This window comes from Haemaphysalis longicornis, unplaced genomic scaffold (assembly GCF_048455015.1).
Source record: "Haemaphysalis longicornis isolate Haplotype H1 unplaced genomic scaffold, Haemaphysalis longicornis Haplotype H1 scaffold_147, whole genome shotgun sequence".
Taxonomy (NCBI): domain Eukaryota; kingdom Metazoa; phylum Arthropoda; class Arachnida; order Ixodida; family Ixodidae; genus Haemaphysalis; species Haemaphysalis longicornis.
The window spans coordinates 13,739-36,434 of NW_027526253.1; the positions used below are offsets into that span (position 1 = coordinate 13,739).

At 45.6% G+C, this 22,696-nt stretch overlaps 1 protein-coding gene across 1 annotated transcript in view; it reads right to left on the reverse strand.

Moving 5' to 3' along the window:
• Positions 1 to 22,696, reverse strand: part of LOC144165679 (protein CIP2A-like) — a 41,587-nt gene that overhangs the window by 5,296 nt on the left and 13,595 nt on the right. Inside the window, 10 exon segments of the mRNA XM_077695489.1 lie at positions 454 to 593; positions 1,623 to 1,705; positions 1,817 to 1,930; positions 3,075 to 3,199; positions 6,592 to 6,663; positions 10,012 to 10,122; positions 10,705 to 10,767; positions 11,936 to 12,131; positions 16,808 to 16,926; positions 18,803 to 18,914. Of these exon segments, the coding sequence (XP_077551615.1) occupies positions 454 to 593; positions 1,623 to 1,705; positions 1,817 to 1,930; positions 3,075 to 3,199; positions 6,592 to 6,663; positions 10,012 to 10,122; positions 10,705 to 10,767; positions 11,936 to 12,131; positions 16,808 to 16,926; positions 18,803 to 18,914 (1,135 nt within the window).

The following is a 22,696-nucleotide window of genomic DNA, read 5'->3' on the forward strand; positions in this document are numbered from 1 at the left end:
GTCAACCGGATAAACGATGAAAAGTGTGCTAATTTGAGCCAGTCTATGCAGTGCAAGCAAAAACGGGAGCTTGACAAATTCACTTCAGTGTCCTTTTAATGGGTGCACACTCATAGACTAGTTCAAACTTCCCCCTTCGCATGAACCACGCAGAGGACCAATCGGCATGGGCTTAGAATAACGAGTTGCCAGTACTCTATTTATTCGACTGTAAGGCAGTCACGATTACAAGGCGAGGGTAGTTTGGAGAGCAAAAAAATCCCCCCACACACACACATTCATACATACCATACATACTGAGCTTTGAATATAAGGTGGGGTATGACTGAGACTACAGATTTTCGAAAAAAAAAAAAAAACACCTCGCCTTATATTCGTATAAATACGGTAACTGTGCAAGAGCAAGACAACTGCGCAGGCTAGCAGGTCACAGGATGGTGAACGTTGCCAGACCTGTTGTTCGAGTGCTGCCTTTTCCTTCTGCAGCAGGACGCCGGCCTCGTGCAGGCTGGACTTCTCAGCCGCCAGGGACTTCACCAGCGTGCTCTTGTCCTCCAGCTTGCCTTGCAGGATGTGCAGGCACTTGGCCTGGTCTGGGAAAGGACAAGCAGAGAGAAAAAAAGAAGGCAACGAGGCCGGTGAGCAAAAAATTAAAGCAGTTCCACTCAACGTGAAAGCTGTTCAGTGCGGAGGAGTGATCCACCAGAGGGACTGTGGCGACCTCTCTTGACTACTTCCAGTATCAGCCTGGCGTTGACATAGAGAGTAGTAAAGAGAGGGCACCGCAGCCACTGAAAAGGCCTATACAGAGCCAATGCTTCGAGTTTTTATTAATTCAGGGTAATTAATTCATTAATTCGTGGTTTCTTATTTTATATTACTGTGTACTTATTTCTGACCCTAGCAACGGCAACCTCCGTGACGACACAGTGCAAAAATCACCCGCAACACTTTCATTACGACGTGTGCCTGTGTGGTGCAATATTGATATCGGCTTCGTCATGCGAGGGACCCAGATTTCATCCCGACCAGGGAAGTGGCGATTTTTTCGAAGCCTCTGTTTCGGTGCGTGACACCCCGTGACAATGGTGACTGGATACTGTAACACCAGATGAGCTACAACGACAAACCAGGCCGCTAAAGTGCTCCGGACTTAAAACGATCGACCAGGCCAAATGAATATGTCTGGAAATGTGAAGAAGAGGGACAGACAAAGAGAAGTTTTATTGATGAACCATGAAGAGGCTAGCCCTCCTGCTAGTGGCAGCAATTTGGAGCTCACACGGTGAATAAAGAAAAGCTGTGAAATGTCGTTTCTCATCCCAACAATCGCTATTTATTAGAAGCTTTGCAACTATCGGACACAATCAAAACGAAATTGACTGCCAACAGTGAAAATGTACAAGCAGTGGCATGTTTACAAGCAAAACATTTTTCATCGCATCTTCGTGCTACTGTATCAATTTCACGCAGCTCCGAGAAGGCAAATTTGATTTAAAAATTTTAAATACCTTAGCACTATTACCAGTCTTTATAAGATATCTTCAAACAAAGATTAAATTATTGACAAAAAGAAACAACGCAATGCTCAAGAACTGCCTGTCTGAAACAATGACCCCAACCTTTCATCTTGGCTTCATGTTCTTTGATGACCTATTCCTGGTTCTGGTTCGCCAACTCAAGCTCTTCGTTTGTCTTGGTGAGCCTGAAGGAAGAAGATGGGGCACAGTTGGAGGCATTGAGGGGTACCAACTGTGAACCCTAGCAACATGAAAGCATGGGAAGAAGGTGTCAGAGAATCAAAGTGGAAACGTACGCATCGAACTTGAGCTTGAGGGTGTCACCGTGCTTTTGAAGCATGGCGATCATTTCAGCTTGTGACTGGATTTCCTGCTGAGCCGAATCCAAGCTCTTGAGCACCACTTCAAGCCTGCGGAAGAAAAAAAGATGATCGCGAGTGCAAGTTACAACCTTTGTCCAACTAAAGCATGGAAAACGTGGAATTAGGACACACGGTTCATGAGACAAGAAACGCTTTGAAGTGCTAACGAAACTATGTGGCAATTTTCTGTCTATGCGTTGCCATTTTTTTTGTTACCCCTTTCATGACCGTGCATATCCTCATCGATAGTATGTTATTGATGAATACAAATTCAAATTTTGGCACACTCCACGCAATTATGGACTGCTAATGCCATCCAAAGGGTAAAAAAGAAAGTATTTTATCAGTTTTGCTTTCGAGTTTCTTTTCTCTGCAGCGGGGGGGTTTTTAAAGCACCTTTGCTGTCAGGCGCACCTGGTTTTGGTTTGTGGCGTCGATGCCACTTGCTGATGCTCCACAGTAATGGCGAATTTTGACACATTCCCATGAAACTGAGCTGTAATCTCTCAATAGCAGCACAGACATGTAAGGTGACTTCGATTCAGCAGACTTCACTACGGATGGCGAAAGTGTGTCAAACTGCCCCGGAGCATCAGCAGGTATCTGCCGGTAGATTTCACTTCCTCCTCGGGCCGTTCTATTGCTGCCGCGCATTGATGTAGACATATCCAGCCTCTTCTAAAGGTCACAGCGCTTATCTGCAGAGTGTTGACTTCGTTCGGGCGAGATCACTTGGTGCCAGCTGCACAGTGGAGCCAAGCCTTATTTTACTGTGTTGAAAAACTGCTTCGCGCGGTGGCATCATAGGCACTAGTGCCTATATTTTTTTATGTATGTAAATAACCTTTGTACTTACAGAGGTCACATTTGCAGTTTTATGCTACAATGACCCTGTATTCAGAGTATGGTTCAATTTTTTATGCTTACCCTGTGCAAAGTAGCAATGATGTTCCCATCATTTTCTTCTTTTCGTTACTTTTTCTTGTTTTGATAATTTTTTGATAATATTCATAATAAAGCCATTGTTTGGAATTAATACTGCTGGAAAGCCCTATCCTTCCTCCATCATTTCACACTTTACACTTTAGCATCAATCATTTTCTTTATGTGGCAGGAAAAAAATATTTCTTGGACTACCCAAAAACAACAGATTTTTCCAGGTTCACGAAAGTGTTGCATAAGAGCAGCCCACCTCTTCGCGTTCATGTCGAGGTCGTTGTTCCTCTGTTCCAAGTCCTCGATGTGTCCCTTCATAGCCTCGATCTTGGCTTTCGATGCCTTCAGAGTCTGGACAGTGTCTTCGTTGCGCCTCTCCAGCTGCAGGCAATGGCATTGAATCGCTGAGGTGTGATAGTTGCCACATGCTGCTGAACACACACTTAAAGGCCAACTGCACTCAAATTTCACCCTGGCTAAATGCCTTCGAAATGTGTAGTAGGTACCATGAGAACTACTGCGACGCGACCGGTAGCTCTGTGCAATGCGTGGTTATTCAGCTTCAGGCACTCAAAATAACGCCCTTGCAGACGACAAAGCACCTGCCGGCATGTCGCGCAAACAGCCATTTAGCGGAAGTGACATGCCAGCCGTCCAGGCCGATCGGCCTGCTTCGCAGCGGGAGAATCCAGGAAACTCGTATTTCGCGCCACCGGTACTCCTGGCCTTCGTGGCTTCGAAGAGGCTTCGTCAACCATGCGGTTCTCTCCTTTTGGAGTGTCGTCGTGACATCATGCCTACGCGGTGTGGCTGGACAAGCGCTCGCTTTTCCTCACGCCTCCCACACCCCCGCACGTGCACACTCACACTCTCCTCCTGGCTGGCCGAGCCGGCCGCGTCGGCCGGTCTGCACAGCTCGCGCCGTCAGGCCAGGCCGTCTGGCCGCTCGCGCCGACGGCTGATAAGTCACTTCCGCCTGCCCGTAATGGCCGCGTTTTGCCCAGTTTCGTTTTCAAAATCGTTTTTGCTCGTCGCTTGCGGCGTAATTACGCACATTTTAGGCGTCATACTTCGTACATCGCGGTCTTTTTAGTCATACTATGCAGGAACAGTGATTTCGCGCGGTCGAAATTTTGAGTGCAGTTGGCCTTTAAGCCCACGGAACTTTTAGAACATTTACCACTGTTGAGGAACAGGCTGCCCCCAGTGACCACATTCAATAAACTCCAATATGGTCTAGTCCAATTATAACAATATCCCACGGAAATTCCTTTGTTATAACCGATAATTGCTGTAGGCGGGTTGACAAAAAAGAAAAAGAAAAACGAAACAGCTCAAAACATTTTATTCGCATGCAAAAAAGGTCGTGCTACTACTAATTTGCAGAAAAGAAGCTATAGCCGGTCAGCTTTGTTCGCTGCACGTGAAGCTGGCGCACATTGTTTTCAACAGCATCTGAGCAAATGGTCTGTGGCAGAAACAGAGTCCCCGAGGGACTGTATCATGCATTGGGCCTCCTCCGAAGACACTACCTGAGTAGGCTGCGCAACCGTGTCCGCAACCGCATTCTCCCAACTCGCTCGTGGAGCAACGAACATTACGGCCAAAAAATGATCAATTCAGTATAAAAACAGTACCCCAGAACAAATAAATGAACATTAAGCATTCCAACCACCTTAGATGACTATTTTTTGAACAACGTTTGTGCAGTAAGTGTCCCCGATTTTCCTACAAATATCTCATCTTTGGCGACTGCATTCCTCACACAGAAAAGCAATCGGAGATGTGTGGTCGTGCTGCCGACCACTGTGCCAGTTCACCCAGCGCAAAATGTGCTTCCCGTCTCGTTGCTTTATGCTGTACGATAAAGGTTTCATTTGATTTTAATTCCTTAGAACCATTAACTTCGCTGACTCTTCTCCCCCCTTCAATTGGCCTTAGATTTTTCTACTAGCATACCAGTCAGCGAAGCATCGCATGTGTGCTTGTATGGAGCTATTTGGACTCACAGCTTGATACAGTCTACAAACTAACAAACTAAAAGCACATTCCCCCAGACACAGAAGTGTCATGGCTTAGTTTCAACTGAGCGAACGAATTGCGATGACCCATTGGCGGCAAGCCGACTAAACACTGGGCCAACTAATTCTGTCAGAGGGTCAGCGAGTCGTGCAGTGTGGCGCAGTCAAGCCAAGTCATGTCATTTTGACGTCATTCCGAATGTCGTAGAAATCGGCAGAAGGGTTGCAGAGAGGACAGTATTTTCGAACTGATTTTTCTACGAGATGAATTTGCGTAAACACACCCAGAATGGTCGAAACATGGCACACTGACTCCGGACTACAATTTGAGCTAGTAATCCAGCAATGTTTACAAATCCCTTCAGGGGCGGTATTCTCATAACTGTCCCTTTTGAAAACATCCCTTTCATCGTGACGTACTTGAAGTTAAGCCCAAGGGCCTTTGATTCAAATACCGTAACTGTTCTTGGAAGTGCATTTTAAAGAACTAAAACCATATTAGAGTATTCTTTATGTGTTCATTTGAAAAGTATTTTGGAAAACAAAACGCGATGAAATTTTTTTTGTTACGACGCTGAAAGTTTTCACCGCAAGGGGAGGAAAGTGCAAAGATGGCAGCTGCAGTCAGCTGTTTTGTTGTGCTAGTGAAGCGTAAACAATGCTGCGGCTACTCAGTTTTTTTCGGTTGGACTCCGTTTTGAGGTTTGTGACAATGCCCGCGCATCAAGAAAACTTCCCGGTTACATATTTTGGCATCGACGCACTTGTGGCAAGCCGACGCGGGCTTTTCCAAGGACCAGGAATGGTGCTTTACGTTGTTGAATTGTATGATGCTCTACGAGTGGAAAAATGTGTAAGAGGGGGGGATTTCCGCTTCTTAACGACTTACCTGTTGCGCGAGACGTCTACGAACGTTAAGCTGGTATGTGTATGCCTAAAGTACCAATAAAAGGTTATAAAATGTCATATGGAGTGCTTGTGTAATTTTGGTCATCTGCTCGACAGCTATCAAGCTCGCAGACGATCCTTTATTTCACTGTGCGGTGGCGGCGTATGATGCACAGGCTCACGGAGGGCTGCGACAGCGATATCGCTTGCTCCTCGACGCTGAGCCGCGCGCGTCCACTGACCAAGTTTGTCCCAGAGCTCATCGCACAGCCACCGCCCGGTCCTCTTCGAGAGGCGGAAATGCTGGCGGAATGCTTCTAGGGGCATATTGAACGTGTCTAGATTGCTTCTCGACCACTTGTTCCGCCGGCGAGCCACCAATGAGGCGATAATCGGCGCATTCATGACTGCTTCCAAAAACCGTCTGTTTGAAATTCAAATTGCCTGCTCGAAGAAGCCGCGGTCAAACGCAGTAGGTCCGCTGCGCTTGCGTTACGTCACATCCAGTTTGCTTTTAGCCAATCAGGGCTCGCTCAAAAGGGACACTTTTGAAAGGGACAGAACACGAGAATAAAACCCCAGTGTCCCTTAATACAAGCGTCACTAGAGTACCACCAACAGATAAATCCCACCACACTTACTACTAAGCCTGTGGCAGGAATGTTCAACAGACCGTTACATGCGTGCTTAGTCCGGAGCAAGAAATACATTTCAACACTGCACTCAAGGTTCGCCGAAGTCTTTTAAAACTAATATTTCAGTACAGACGTGAAGGAGGGTGGATTAGCAACACTGCTCCCTCTGCCATCGTAGAGAGACAGAATACTCCCCCATCGTTAAAAAGAAAAACGTTAGGAAACTTACGGTGTCCATTTTTTCCTGGGAATCCTCGATTCGCCGTTCAGATACCCTCAGAAGACTGCGAAGCTCTTCCACCTGCGAGCAAGGCAAAGCGTTATATCAATTTGAAATGATAACTATCAATTTCAAATTATAACTGTGCAGCTTAACTTGTGTGGTGCTAAGAGCATCTCAAACAGAAAAAATATTAGAGGCACACGAATATTCGAAACATTTGGACGTCGAAGTAAATGTGATATTTGGTTTGGCTTTGGAATGAATAGCACTGTGGCGGTGGTGATGCCTATTAGCAGGCTGACCTAGGCTTGCGTGGTATGCTGGAAATTGCTCCTCCGATCAGCACTTTTTCACTGCTAAGCGCGGGAAGTCACCACGAGGCAATGAGACTTGTATGCCTCAAAAGTCAATAGATCAAGCACAAATGTCGTTCCTTGTGATCTAATGGCCTTTAGGAAAATGACATCGACCAAAGAGGCATGCGGAGCGGCTCTCCCTCGAAGTTCTTTAGACAAAGCTGACCCCTGACCCCAAAGCTGACTAAAGCAGTCCATGAAAAATTGTCCGACGTAACTTGTTGAGATAAGGTTCAGCTTATGAAGTTATGCCAATGGTTGCACTAAGTTGGTCTAGGCGCGGAACAGTAAGGATGCCTCTATCCTCTTCATTTCTTTGGTAACACAATGCTGATGTTGTGGTCGCCAAAGAGATCGGAAATGCTCTTCAATGACGGTTTTTAAAATGCACCATTCGTTTGCGGTGTGCAGTAATTCTAACGGACACCAACTTTTGCAGCTTGGATTTCCTGTGGACAGACTTGCCAATGCTCCCTATGCTCTCTCTTCAGCAGCTAAATGAAAACGGCCTCAGCATTCACTTCCAGTGGGTTCCTTCCCATGTAGGAGTGCTTAGAAACGAAAAAGACGTGGACAAGCTGGCCCGTGAAGCGACATCGTGTACTCGTTTTCTGAAAGTGGCTCCAGACGAATAGCATTAATAGTAGAATGTGTCGAATAAATTTTTTTCAAAATAAAGTATTTTAAAATTTCAAAACACAAATGGGCAGTTGTTTTAAAGATCGAGAACATACAAAATTAGGCCTTGAAAACGAGAACTGCCCTACTAAAAAGTGCATGAAAATTGGCCATGCATGTGTTCGTGTCACTGCAAATGTCGTCGAAAGACGATAGCCTTCTGCTGCCCCTGCCAATCTACCGTCTAACCTGCCCACCTCTCACGCCGCCCCCCTTTTGTCTCGGTCCACCCATTGGAGGTTCCCGCAGTTCAGTTTTGCTGTTGGGACACAGTATTCGAGCCACAAGTGCGAAGTCTGGGCAGCAGGCTTATCTGTATTCTGCATGAAACTTCTTTTTCAACACGCTCTTATAATTTGCTCTCGCGAAAATTGAGCCTACATCTACTTTTAATTAAAATAACACTGAAAAAAAAAAACACTGGCTATGTGCCGACATTCTTCCTCAAATAAGACATAACATCTTTTTGTCGAACAATCCCGACACATCTGGAGCGTCTTTCTAGATTGATCAGTTTGGCAATGCTTTGCCTATAAACGTCGCACCCAAGAATTCAACTTTTGGCCGGGCGGCTGGATTGAGGGACAGACAGACAATTTTTTGCATTTCATTGGCTGAAGAAAGAATACCGTCCTTGAATATCCTTTTGCAACGAGTTAGAGCTAGTTGGGCACTGGATGCATCGCACCTCGCGTATAATCGACCACGGCAAACACGCACAGACGTTCCCTGTTTGCAGCGACAGGCTTTCCAATAATTCACCGGTGTCACGCAGTTACACGACTGCAGGAAGGCGCTATTGGGGAGTGCCTCCTATCTTCTTGCCCTTGTGTCGACTTCACCCTAATGCTACTCTTTTCCCATTTTGATAACCTGGTTAAACTCAGATGAACACACTCCAGACCAGAAAGCCCCGCTACGTATTGTCAGTCCTCGATTCTTCTTTGACAACCGGTAATGTTCCTTCTATTTCTATATGGGACATAAGAGAACACGAATTTGTCTATCTTTGCACTCCTATAGACACCGAGCTAAAGCTTTCCTGACAAGAAGGTGTTAAGCTCTGCAACTCCCATATCTGGTTTTGGGACTGAGCATGTTTGTTAACACACACTTGCGCCAATTTTGGTCTCAACCCTTTTCATATTTTAGAAATAGATGCTCTCTGCTGAAGATTCTAGTAAGTGCCCGCAGAGACAATCACAGCACAAATTCTCTTTAAAAATAAGATTTACGGACAGTTAGTACTTAGAAAGTTCCATGACCAAATGCAAAGTTTGGCTTAAGAATAAGGCTAATTTTTCATGCCGTGTGCTGCCCTATACACCGAGTTGCCTTCCTAAAATTGATGTAAACATCTATGTAACTGCTATTTACATTTATTTTTAAAAGACATGTGCTCATTCTGGTTGTCAGAATATATACCAATTATTACACTAATACCGAAACATTTGTGGTTGAGGTCACCACGAGAGGAAAGTTGACCCCATATAAAATGTAGTAGCATAAATAAAACTAAAGGCAGCAGAAAGCTATTCTACATTTGCTTTATGCCATAGAAAAATTTTGGCAAATCTTCTAACCGAGCCATTTATTTGTCTAACCCTATAGTTAGTGGAGCATGCTTGAAAAGTAGTATATGTCCGTTCTCTTGCTGAAAATGGCTCAATATTCCTTTCAATTTGAAAATATTTGCTTCGATTCACAGCTATTTCAAGAAAATCCTTATTCACATCATATTAGCTTCGGAACCAAAAATAACTACTTGCACACCACAAAAAATATACATGTGTAAGCGGAAGATAACAAAGCCCTTACAATTTAACTAATAACAGCCGTTTTTGTGTTAGTGCCAGTGAATGTGGTGCCTCTTTTTCAATACCACAACACAAGTGGTTGCTACTAGCTAATGGAAACGATGTTTTTTTGTACAAAATCTGCGTGGTATTAACACAAGTGCACCATAGCAAGAGACCTTCACAGCTTTAACTATTACAACGAGGCAAAAATATAACTACTCGAAAGCTTAATAAGGAACTGCGTACAGTTTAGTTCAGAAAATAATACAGCATAAGCTGTATGGCCAAACTTCCTCTACTGCAGCAAAAAGTGGAGTGCTCATTGTTGAGCTTCTACAGTGTAATGTTTTTCGAGCAGCCGCTAAAAGCGCAACAGCAGAATTTGCTTAAACAAACATTTCCCTGAAATCATTTACGGAGAAAACTAACATGACTTCCACGACACAGAATCCCACCAGAGTTTGGTGGTGTCACTCGAGCATTCACAAACAGTACATCTAATGGTGTCCTAAAAAGTGACAGAAAAAAAGAAAATGCTTGCACATTTCTGGACAGCAACGTTGTAAACGAGGGTAGGACAAAGAAAGCCAGACCTCAGCTTCATTCTTGGCCTCGATGCAGGTGTACTTGGTGACTAGACGATCAGCCTGTTGCAGGGCGGCTGTTTTCGTCTCGAGCAGCGCCAACAGCTCCTCCTCCCGCGCCTTCAAAGACAGGGCGAAGAAAGATGACTTGTTAAGACAGGTTTCCCTCGAAGCAGCCCAGAAGACAAAGCACAAGTTAAGACAGGTTTCCCTTAAAGTGGTCCCGAAGACAAAGCTCAACTTTCGTTCCTTAAAAAAACTGTGTTGTCCTGATAACAATGGAAACTCTATGGAAAATTTCAAACAAATAAAGGAGGTGTTGAAGAAAACACACAAAGAACTTGCAACTTGCCAACCACTCTGGTGATTTCTCAGACTTTTTTCTAGGTTTTTTTTTTTTTTTGAGATGCTCGAATACTTGAAAATTCAGCTTGAATGAAAACCAGAGGACTCAGGAAGGAGACACAAACACAACAGACAGAGGGCCTAGTCGATATGAACCAACTCGCCCAAACCCAACCAGCTAAAATACTCTCACTTTGAACGAAATATTGAAAAAAAAGTAAGCTTGGGTCATTTAAGGAGTGGGGAAACAAAAGAGGGAGAGAAAAAAAAAGCCTGCAGTAATGCAGGCAACCAAAATGCTGCAAATGTCCCATACCAAAGCAGACAAAACGGAGAGAAAAAGGCTGAGAAACCCACCTTGAGCTTGAGTATCTTGGTTTCATACACTGCCAAAATCTCAGACTGCTTCAGCTCACCCATCTGCAAAGCAAGGTTGAGGGGGTGGATCCACACACCACGTCCACATTTGATCAAGGAGCGAAAGTCCGTCAGAGGTTTCCATCCCGTGGACTCTGTGGTAGACAATCAATGCAGCATAACACATGAGCTCCTTCACTTCAAAGCTATGAAAATGACCTGGAGGTGCAGTCTCAGTTGAATAGGCAAAATACAGCGGATCCCCGATAATATGACCTCCAAAGAGACCGCACGAAAGCATCGTATGACCGGGGTGTCATATGAGCGGGGTACTGGTAAATGCTGGCCTAGTAGACTGTCTCAACCGACAGGCGGGCTAAAAACTTATTTAAACTACTATACTTAGTGCATCCTCATGTAATTTCTGAACCCCAAACTAAAATCTAAAGTTTCTAAAAATAAAACGCCTACAAATAAAGCCACAGTCGTTCGTTGTAACCGAGTGTTCGCTATAACTGCGGCTGTTGTAAGTGGGCTTGGCGGCATTATTAAAGGAGCCCTGAAGAGAAAATACAACTTCGTTTAATTTGAAAGAACTAGGATTCAGTATCTCACTCAGCTCCATTACAACCACAAAAGATGTTTTTTTAACGAAAAAAAAAAAAAAGCAAGAAGTATTTAAAAACTTTCAAATTTTGCGCCACAGTGACGTGTTGTGAGGCAGAATGACGTCATACGGGCCAACAATAAAACACAATTTTCAGTGCGTTGACTGCACGTTAGCATTCAAGTGATGTGGTCGAATGGAACTAGAGGCCCCATTACAGACGTCCAGTCATGTTTCGTCGCAACAGGTCAGTTAGGCGGCCCCCAATCGCACAAACATGGTTCCGTGACGTCATAGAAAGATTCCGGGAAATTGGCTAGGGGGTCGCGACTGCTTCACACGTTTTCTTCAATATCTCCGTTATTTGTTCGAAGATTGCGATGATATTGGTATCATTGTTATCGGGACTAAGGAGTCTTTCTAATAAACCCAACTTGTATTTTGTCTTCATGGCTCTTTGAAGCCACAACGACCATCGCCGTCCCCGGAAACAAAACGGTACCGGCCGGAACCCCATCACCACCATGACTCTAGGCAAAATTATCAAAGATTCTGAAGCCAGCTAAAAAAAGGCCCCTCTCGATTAAAACTGAGCAAATAAAGTCAAAGCAAGGTGGCACAAACGTCAAAGCTCTGCTCCAGCTTGCGCGATATCCTCTCGATGCTGTTTTCGACCGAGAGACGCCGGTTATGGTTGCTGCAGTAGCGGTTGCAGTGCTGAGTGGCCGCAGAAGGGCCGGGCACCGCTGGCCGTTCACGCCTCTCGGGTGATTCCAGGGCTTTCCGCTTCCGGTTGACCGAGATAAGAGACTGCACAAACCTGCATGTGACACACAAAAAGATGACTGTGATTGTAGGGTTTAACACGTCGACGCTACACAAGCGATGAGGCGCGCCGTAGTGGAGGGCTCCGTATTACCGTATTTACTAGGGATGGGCGAATATAGATTTTGAGGTTCGAAGCAAATTCGAAGCGAATAGTGATTTGGTCGAATAATTTCGAATCGAATTGTTCGAATAGTACACATTGCAAATCAACAAAGACAAACGAGCAACTTGTGACCTGACTAATGTACACATTTTTTTCTAATAATTAGAACTCACGTAGGCACAGCATTGTGTAAAACTATTACCAGTTGAACATTTATTGCAAAATCTTACACACAGCTTTCATTTGCTGTATTCACAAGTTTTCATGAAGAAATGCCTGTTGCGCCACATACTCTAGGTGCAGCAGTTTCCGCCGGCTGCTCATTCACAAGTTTAAGCGCCGCCTAGAAACTCGCAGAGTTAAGCGCCGCCTAGAAGCTACGCTAAAAAAAGAAGTATTGTAGCCACTAGTATCCTCGGCCGTAGCCAAGCAAAGCGCAAGTGGCTGGCCGCCATTTTGAATAGGCTCGCTTAGTGCGGCGTATTGCCGCGCTGTGCGAGCCTATTCAAAATGGCGGCATGCCTATTCAAAATGGTGGTATGCCTATTCAAAATGGCGGCCTGTACAAGACTGCTGGCTTGGTGCCGCTATGTTCGGAGCGGTGTCGTTTCAGTGCCGCCTTTTTTTTTTTTTAACTTAAGTGTGCTGGCGGCCGAGAGCTTCGTCGATCCTCTAGGCAAGGCAGCAACTTGGCAGTGCCGGCACTGATAATAGAAATGTCCGCGTCGGTGGGTCATGAGCCAAGCCAGGGGTAACTCTCGGAAAGCTTGACCGAAAAGCTTGGCTTTTAGCTGCCTATTCGGGAGCATCGAATAATTCGAAAATATCGAATACCTGCATTGGGATCGAAGCGAATAACGAATAGAGAGCTATTCGATCGAATATTCGACAATACCGAATATTCGCCCATCCCTAGTATTTACACGATTGTAGGTCGACCCTTTTTTTTTTTCAAGTTTGACGATTAAATGTTGGGGGGGTCGACTTAGAATCGAAATCGAACTATGTGCCGCTTGTAATGGCAAGATAAATCATAAATCAGGGGTGCTACGAGTTGAGGAAAGCGTAACACCCCCGTTTCTATGGTTATGGTCGAAGTGTGGTGTTTACCATTGCATACATTCTGGTGTCAATAAAAAAGTGATGCTGACTTTAAAAGTTGGCGTTCCCCATCTGTGCCCTATGTCCACCGTACCTTGAGCGGCTAACCTTCCACCACCGCGTTTGGAAGTGTACTGAACAACGCGATATGATTGTGCCTACGTCAGCGCCGTGCATTGATTCAAGGGATTCAATGATACTATTTTTTTTTATTAGAGACGAACAAAACGCTCCGTGAATGTGAGTAACGTACTCACGAATCAAAGGAAATGGCGAGCGGCCGCTTCCGTCAGCTGCCATGTTTGTTTTGACATCGCGCGGCAGTGGCCGCTGCCAGTAGCTTCGATGGTTGTCATCTCGCAGCGAATGTGTTCTCATGACTAGGAATAAAATTTCCCGCTCAACCCACAGTGCATGGTTATTCCGCATGCTTATACAAACATTTCTTCTTTAAAATCTACTGCGCGCACCACGTGTACGGCTCTTGTGGGAGCACCGATCATTGATGGAAGAGCCACCGTATGGGTGTATTGGTAGTTGACGGTAGGGCTTCTCCTTGTGATACAATTTTCTAGGCGGCCGCGTTGCCGCGTGTTTGTGTCACTTCTGTGTTATTCTGAATCGTACCATCTGTCACGAGTGCCCTGGACCTTAAGAACTCTCTCTGAGCTCGTTCACAGCAGCATTCAACTGGGCTGCTTTCCGCGCTCGCATTTTTTTTTTTGAGAGATGCAATTTTGGGGGGGTCGACCTACATTCGAGTCGACTTACAATCGTGTAAATACGGTAATTTTGACCACCTGGGGATCTTCAGCGTACGCTGAAATCGCGAACATTGGGCGTTTTCGCTTTTCACCTCCATCAGAACGACACGAAAACAGCGTTGAACGTAAGTTGAGACGCTGTGTCAGAAACAGGTTTCTGAGAGCACACAGCCGAGCTGTGGTTTGCAACAATTTCTGGAGCAGCAAAATATCAATTTTAGAGAAGGTTGGAACACCTAAATATGAATTTCGGAGCGGTGCTTTAGAGCAACTCAATGCCTAATTACGGAGTTATTAAATACACCTCTGACCAGTGTCGCCGCATAACTATTTGCTCAATGTATGAGTACGCCGCTCTGCATCCAAATTTAAACAAGGAGAAACTAAATCCCGGCTCCTTTTAATTTAAATGACGACACGAGACTTGCTCAGACAACCTGCTGCAAGTCTTTTTCAAGGATAGCTGCCACTGTAGCCATGTTTTCAGCTAGGCTAAAATTACCTTCGGCCAGTAACTTGCACTAGAGAAGCCAGGGTTCTGTCCACAACAAACGGCATAGGGAAGAAAATGCACAGCACTCGTGAATGTTTTGACTCCGCTGTTTGGCTTCATTTCAGATACGCAGTCTTTAGAGGGATGTGAACCCCTCTGTTCTTGTTCACTCGACAACTTCCGCGGCTAAGGCGCTTCTGCATTGCTGAGAACAAGCACGCGGGTTCAATTCATGGCTCCGGCGGCCAATTTTCTGAAGGACGAAAAAAGCAAAAAAACGCCCGTATGTTTGAGACTGGTGCATTTCCTGAGGTGGTCAAAATTAACCCGGAGCCCTCCACTATGGTGCACCTCATTGCCTCTGTAGCGTCAGCACATTAAACCCCCTAATCAATCAATTCTACAACTTTACAAATATTTGCACAATGAAAACAAAAAGGTTCTAATTAATTGGTGGTTGTTCTCACCTATTTCAATTCAGCCATTAAGTGGCACCACAGGATTGATGAAACTGAAGGCCCCAAGTGGAACTTACTCAATATCAAAAAAGAAACCAAAAAGGAAGAGCAACATGATTTGTAGGGGCATCAGTTACACGTTGGTGAGGCATACGGTAAATGCAGGCAACCTGCATCACAATACACACCAGGAGAAGCTTGTCAGGATATATGCCCTCATCACACTAACAAGAAAAAAACACTTGTGGTTGAGGTCACCACACGAGATGACACCAGCACCAATATCAAAATAGGATGTTTAAGGAGCTCACAGCAGCAGAAGTGTATGTGTGTTTGTTTCATGCCATGAAGAAGCTTTACGGAAGTTTTTAACTGTTTCGTGACCACGCCATAGGCCATCGTTCACTGGTGAACAATGATTTTCAAATTCCCCGCAAAAACTAAAAACGGCACTAGTATTTGGATAACTGCCACCATCTGGCGTGTTCATTGGAAATCCCTTTTTCGGTTTCGTTGCCGTTTATTTCCATTTCGCGTGGGTGGCGCGAGTGAAATTTGAACCCAGGGTAGCGCAGCGAGTTGGGTGAAAATGGCGTCCTGTTTCACTGCGCGCTCTTCTAGAAGCAAAGGCGAACAGCGGTTTCAGGGTGTTCGGCCACTGCTGCTGCTCATTTTTTTTTTACCCCAGCAGCAGTGATGACTCCAGTAGCAATATGGGTTCATCAGATTTTATTTAGTTCTGATGAAGGCGCTCCCATTCAACAGTCTCGGACTTCTACAGGTGCTGCCAGGGAAGGTTCGTTTTTGACTTCGTGCTGTATTCATAAACAAAACGTGCTTCTTATCTGACGACTGCGGTTTCTCAATTTCATGTGTAGGGTCTGGACAATGTGTGCCGGGAATATTTTGCCAAATACACTGCGCCATATCGCGTTATCACATCCAAGATAGCCTGGCGCTCATGTAAACACAGCGCTGTGGAGCGACATGGACCGCTTCTGAACAGCGCTGGATTTTTTCTTTTGGCTTTTCGCCACTGAAGTTATAAGGATTTTGTTTTGTGTGAGAACACAAACACATCTGCTTGGATGCACATTTTAGAGGTACCGACCTACCCTCGAGTGGCTTCGCGGAGTGGCACAGCCGTCAGGCCGCTAGGTTGGTGGGCACGGAAAAATCCAAAACTTGGTGAACAGCATTGATTTATATAATGAATCATAGCTTAAGAACGAATAGAACAACTTGTACGTCTTAGAATTCCGAAAATAAATTTTAGGCTCAATACAATCACCTTTATGTGTTGTGTGCATATTTTTTTGTGCATTTTGTTCTGCTTATTTGACCAATAAGCTGTAAATAATTGTACCTTTCACAAAACTGCTGTTATGTGTTCGAAAGAGCAATCTATAAGCTACAATTTCATGCACAGCAATGCTAAATGTGCCCAGTAGCTCTAGAGAGAGAGAGAAAAAAAAAGGTTTTCTGGAAGCACCCGAAATGGGCCATTTTTCTGCCGTAACGAAAGAGTAAAACTGCTTGTGCTTGCAGAGCTGAATACTTTGAGATGCCAGAAGTGCGAACTTCTGATTGGGGTGAATATCGACAGTATTTTTGATTAAATGCTTCCTCACAGACGCTTTTGGCACAACGTGGATCACAATGGTGTTTTTTTTTCTTTCACCAGAAGTATGCAAAATTTCAATACACCTGGAAGTTTGACCACACTGTGAAGGGCCATTGGAGACTTACTCTGCCTTGCTGAAGTTTGGCTGAAAGTTGGCCATAACGGCGAGCTTGAAAGCTGGCTCGACGATGCTTTCTTTGGTGAGGGAGAGTGCTACGGACAGGTAATTGGCAGTCGCCGACTCCTAGAAGAAGATGAAAAGAAGCAATGAGTGCAGTAAGTCTCCCCAACAAAGCTCAATGACTGGCTGAGAGGACGATTCAAAACAAGGGCACACAGGTTCACTAAAGCGTGCCTCTTAAAGGGACCCTGCAACACTTTTGATAAACACTTTCACTCTTTCCTTCGCATCTGGAAGCACTGCAAAAGCTATAGTTATCGACAGCACGGTGCGACACTGCGTGCTTTGCTCGTCGTAGCAGTTATGCCTTCCTCCGTTTCTGCCTTTGTTTTTGTGGCTTTATTTTTAAAGTTGATATCGAAAAGCGTTCATTGCTGCAACAGAAGGGAAACCAGCCAACAGCCGCTACATGGTCCCAGTGACGTAATTCGGGCCGTCGAAGAACGTCAAGACCGGAAAAGAGAGAAAAATCTTTTGAGCGAGTTTCCAAGTTATCTGATGGGCAGAGAGCAGTAATTTTTGGTCGAGGTACTTTGCCACCCTCTAATCCAAGTACTGGGTGTGTTGGGTGACTACATTCTGCAAGCACTTCAGATTTCAAAAATACAAAAAAAGTTGAAGTGTTGCAGGGTCCCTTTAAAGGGGCCATAAAGAGAAAATGCGACCTTGTTCATTTTCAAAGAACTGTAATTTGGTAACTCACTCAGCCATTAAAGCCACAAAACACACTGCTTAAATTGAAAAATCGGAAGAAATGTTTTTAAAAAGCTTTATTTTATGCCTTACAAAGGCAATGATGCAATAAAGAAAAACACCGCCCAAAAGAAAATATTTATAAACTGGTTCTAGCTGATCTTTGTTGCTTTCTGCTGGTCTCAGCCGGGCTTCAGTATGAAATAACGGTTGGTTTGATTGATTGTGGGGTTTAACGCGCCAATGCAACGCAGGCGATCAGGTGAACCGTAGTGGAGGGCTCCGGATCAATTTTGACCACCCGGGGATCTTTAACGTGCGCCGAAATCTCAAACACACGTGCGTTTTTGCTTTCCCCCTCAATCAGAAAGGAAGAACAGTTGGTACCAGGGGTTGTCGATACCCAGCTGGTCTCTGCTACAATGGCCTGCTGGATCCAGGACGTCATTAGCAGAAACCAGCTGGGACCAACTACAGACCAACTTTAAGCATATAGCCGCACGAATAAAGCCTGCTCTCGCTTGGTGACATGAGCGACAAGAACGGTATGCCTAAAAATAGTGCAAAAACCAGGACACAAGAGAGCACCATGCTTGTGCTCTTCTCTCTCTTCTCGTGTTGTGATTTTTGCGCTATTTCTAAGCATTATACGGTAACTTGCCCAATCGCCCATTCCAATAAAAACAGATATTTCACCACAACTGCCACATTTGGCCACGCCCCAACCCCTACTTTTGCCCTTCATAAAGCAGACAAGTAGGAGTGCACTGAATTTCAGCTTCAAGCTATGAACCAGAAAATCTATTTTAGACACAGATTGGATTATGCTATCTCCTTAACACTCTAACAATGCCGGCAACATTTTTTTTAATAAGCTGGCTGCAAAATCAACTGAAGCCATGCCAAGCTAGTTGTTTTGTAGCCAATATGACAGCAACTATGTGGTGTACTAGCAGACAGGTGTGTCTTTTGGGGCTGGTAAGAAAGGGGGGGAAGGGGTCCCTTTTGCGATGAAGAAAATTTCTGCTGCAGAGTTCCTGTTGCAAGCAGTGTCCCTGGTAGCTGTTGCTTACCAGATGGGCTCACAAGTTTTGTTGGTTAAAAGCAGAAACTGCAAATAATTCCACACAAATTCAGCGTGGAACTTCACACGCTTTTTCGGATACAAGCTAAAGGCACCACGACAGTAAAACGCATGTGGCATCTGGCAGCAGTACCGCAGCAACTCCTACGAAAGCGGGCTTACCTGAAGAAGCTCGTGCAGGCATTGCTCGGCATTCTCAAGCTTCAGAGAGAACTGGCGCAGGAAGTCGAGGGTTGAAATGACCACTTCCACCTGCTTGACACTTGTGGTTTGGCTGAGGAGAAACGAGAAGTTAAAAATGACAATTCAGTTTTTCTTTCAAACAAGCACATCTATTTTGATTCATGGTCATTCCATACCCAAACAATTTGACGTGGGATTTAAAAAACAAAAATATTTCTGAGATTCTAAGCACACCCCCCCCCCCCCCAAGAACTTTTAAAAAAATTGACGTGTCATTTAAGATGTGGCTTCAATGTAAGCACTCCTAACCACTCCTGAAGCACCAGTTTTAAAGGGACACTGAAGTGAATTTGTCAAGCTCCCGTTTTTGCTTGCACTGCGTAGACTGGCTCAAATTAGCACACTTTTCATCGTTTATCCGGTTGACAAATCGGTAATTATTTTACAAAGCGCGAAAGAAGAAAAACTACCATGCGCGGTTTGCGGCGGCCGCACCAACTAAGGCTGTGACGTTGGGAGGAGGGGCGCCGTGATTGGACGATGCCCAAGGTTAGCAATCACACAAGTTTCGGTTTCGGTTCTGTAAAACATAACCAATGGCTTTGTTGGATGGGCATTCTCAATATCTCAGTAATCATCGTACCGCGCTTCTGCCATGTTGTCGGCTGTAAAATGCACAAGATAAGCCTCCCAGGACGGCTTGTAGTCGTAGCATTCACTAGCCGAGACCTACGCAGTGCATGAACGCCCTCCGCGTACCCACAGACGCCCAAATGTCATGCGCTTTTCCCCCATATTTGGAGCTTGCCTCCCTCATGCCTGTATCGTAAAAAGCGTGTTCGCACCAGGCCACGGGTCTGTTCATTCTGGCCTGTGCCCACTGCCTGCAAGCAGTCGGTGCTTATGGCAACAGCACGCCAACGAGAACTCGCTAGCGCGCCAGTGCCAGCCTGCGCGCGTTTTGTGAACTAGTTCGTGTAGCCATGAACGTTGCGGCCCCAAAAAAGGTGAACTCAATATAGAAAACATCGGCGGAAAACAAAAAAGTTAACTTACAAAAAAAAAAAAGCACGTACCCGCGGGGATTCGAACTCGTGACTCGCAAACATTTGCGGTGAATTCCTAGCGCCCCAGACCGCTAGGCCACGGAGCGGGACGCGAATGGCTTGCTAATATAGGGTATATATTGTACAACAGCTTTACACTTTTATTTAGTTTTGGCATTTCAAGCCGCTTAGGTGACTATTTGTTGTACTGCGATCGTGCAGTAAGCGTCGCCCGAGTTTCCACAGTAGCTCACGTCTAGCAATTGCATTTCGTAGACGGAAAAGCGTTCGCAGATGCGTAGTCGTGCTGCTGACCGCTGTGCTTGTTCGCCCAGCGCAAAAAAGTGCTTCCCGCGCCCTAGTTTTACGTTGTACGGTAAAAATATCAGTTGATTTTATTTGCTTAGTACCTATATTGACTTTGCTGACTCTTCTCCCGCCTTCAAGAGGCCTTATATTTTCCTACTGGCGTACCAGTCAGCGAAGCGTCGCATGTGCAGCGCTTGTGTGAAGCGACCTTGACTTGGAGCTAGATACACTGTACAAACAAACCAAGTAAAGAAAGGCACATTCTTCAATTCACAAACGTGTCCTGGCTTCGTTTCAACTAAGCGAACGAATTGCGACCAAGCAATTTTTTTTAACCTCCTTGATTGCGACGACCCGCCGGCGGCCGGCGGACGAAACGCTGGGCCGACTGACTCTGTCGGCAGGGGAGCCGTGCAGTAGCGCAGCCGTGGCGCAGCCAATTGCCAGCTCATCCCCTCCTGACGTCACACGAAAACGCCACAGAAAATGGGCGAGCGTAAAGAGAGGAGGACAGCGTTTTCGAATTAGTTTTTCTACTAAATAAAATCGCGTAAACGCGCCCAGAGTGGTCGAAACATGGCCTGGGGACTCCGGACTACAATTTGCGCTAGTAATCCCGCAATGTTTACATATCACTTCAGTGTCCCTTTAAGGGGGAGAAGTGAGAGAGGGAGAGAGAGAGAGAGAGAAAGAGGGGCTGCTTCAGAATACAGCAACTGCTCTACTGTGAAGCGTTAAAAACAAATCCCCGGCCATCTCCACTAACAGGAAACCTGGAGAGGGGTGACGCATGCAGTGTATACCGTATTTCGGCGCATATAACCCACCCCTGCATATAATCCGCACACCCACTTTATGCCCACTGGAAAAGAAAAAAAAAAATCCCCGTGTGTTGCACGCACATTTGATATAGGAAAGGCTGCACCAAAGCTGCTGCTCCCATACTACCGTATTTATTCGAATATAGGTCGACCTTTTTTTTCCGAAAATGTGCTTAAAAATTGAGGGTCGACCTATAATCGTGACCGAAGAACCTCGACCTATGGTCGTGATCAAAAATGGCGAGCGCACCGAGCGATCCGTTTCTCCGTCGCGCCCGGCGCTCCTCAATTTGAGGCGGCAGCGCGGAGCATCTAGAACAAAGACAGGCAAGAAAATAAAGGAAAAAATAACAAAACAATCAGCGTAAGAAAACCACCCACAGTCACTGCCGGCTATCGCGCATTACCTGCGGCCGAACCGGACACGAGCGAGCTGACGTACTGGCTAGAGACCCAGATTGGCTTGGCTTGGTGTCTTCGGAGCCACGGTAGCGGCTAGCGCGAGGTGGGGGTAAAGGTGACTTTCGCCACCTAGCGTAGCCACCTCGTGAACGGAATGGCGTTGCCTGCTTCGCTCGCTGTCTCTACTATCTCCCGTTCTCCGTTTCATGCCCTTTCTTTGTGTTTGCTTCGTTGTGATTTTAACGGCGTTGCCTGCTTCGCTCGCTGTCTCTACTATCTCCCGTTCTCCGTTTCATGCCCTTTCTTTGTGTTTGCTTCGTTGTGATTTCCGCACATAACGTTTTTCTCGTGCGCATTTCGCGATGTCACGTCGGACTTTAAGCGGCGGGTGATCCTGTTTGTTGAGAACTTGAAAAACTGCGCCGCTCAGCGAGAGTTAGACGTTAATGAAAAGCTGATCAGGGGATGGCGGAAACAGCGGGACGAACTTTTTGCTTGTAGGGGACTGTGTCATGCGTTTCGTGGCCCTACAATTGGGAGGCACGATGCTCTCGAGAAAAAACTCCGGCTGCACGTGGAAGAGGAGCGTGCGATATTCAGACCAAAGCTCAACAGTTAGCGCTGCGAGGCAGGATTGGCCGTTCAGCCTTCAAAGCCAGTCGGGGGCGGGGGTGGGTAATGAATTGCGGCGCATGCGGCGCAAGTTCCGACGACGACGCAGTGTGTGGCTCCAACCAGTGAGGTGACCGCGTTGTAAATAAATGGGAGTTTTAAAAAGTTTCCTCAAGTTTTTTCTTAAAAGTACGGGTCGACCTATAATCGAATATATTATTTTTTTTTCGGCGACTTCAATTTTTAGGGGGTCGACCTATATTCGTGCTCGACCTATTTTCGAATAAATACGGTATATAGACAAAAAACAAAACAAAAAGAACGTATATTTAGCAAGTAGAATACACTAATGCAAGGTGAAAGTCACAATTCGCTAATAAAATTCAGTCAGCTTTAGCGTGCGCTCGCCCTTGTTTTTTCTTCCTTGTATGTTTTGCGCAATCACTGCCATGGAAGGCTTTCAGTGTTACTGCGTAGGAGCATCACGGCACAACGCACATTGCCGTGAAGCTGCATTAAAGGAAAAACCCCACGTGTTATCCGCACCCCTACTTTGCCATTGAAATTTTCGCATTTTTTAGTGCGGGTTATATGCGCGAAAATACGGTAAGTGCTTTCTCGGCACCTTGGCATTTTTGCCAACAGAGATGAAATCGTTGGGAGGTAGAGGTACACAGCCTTGC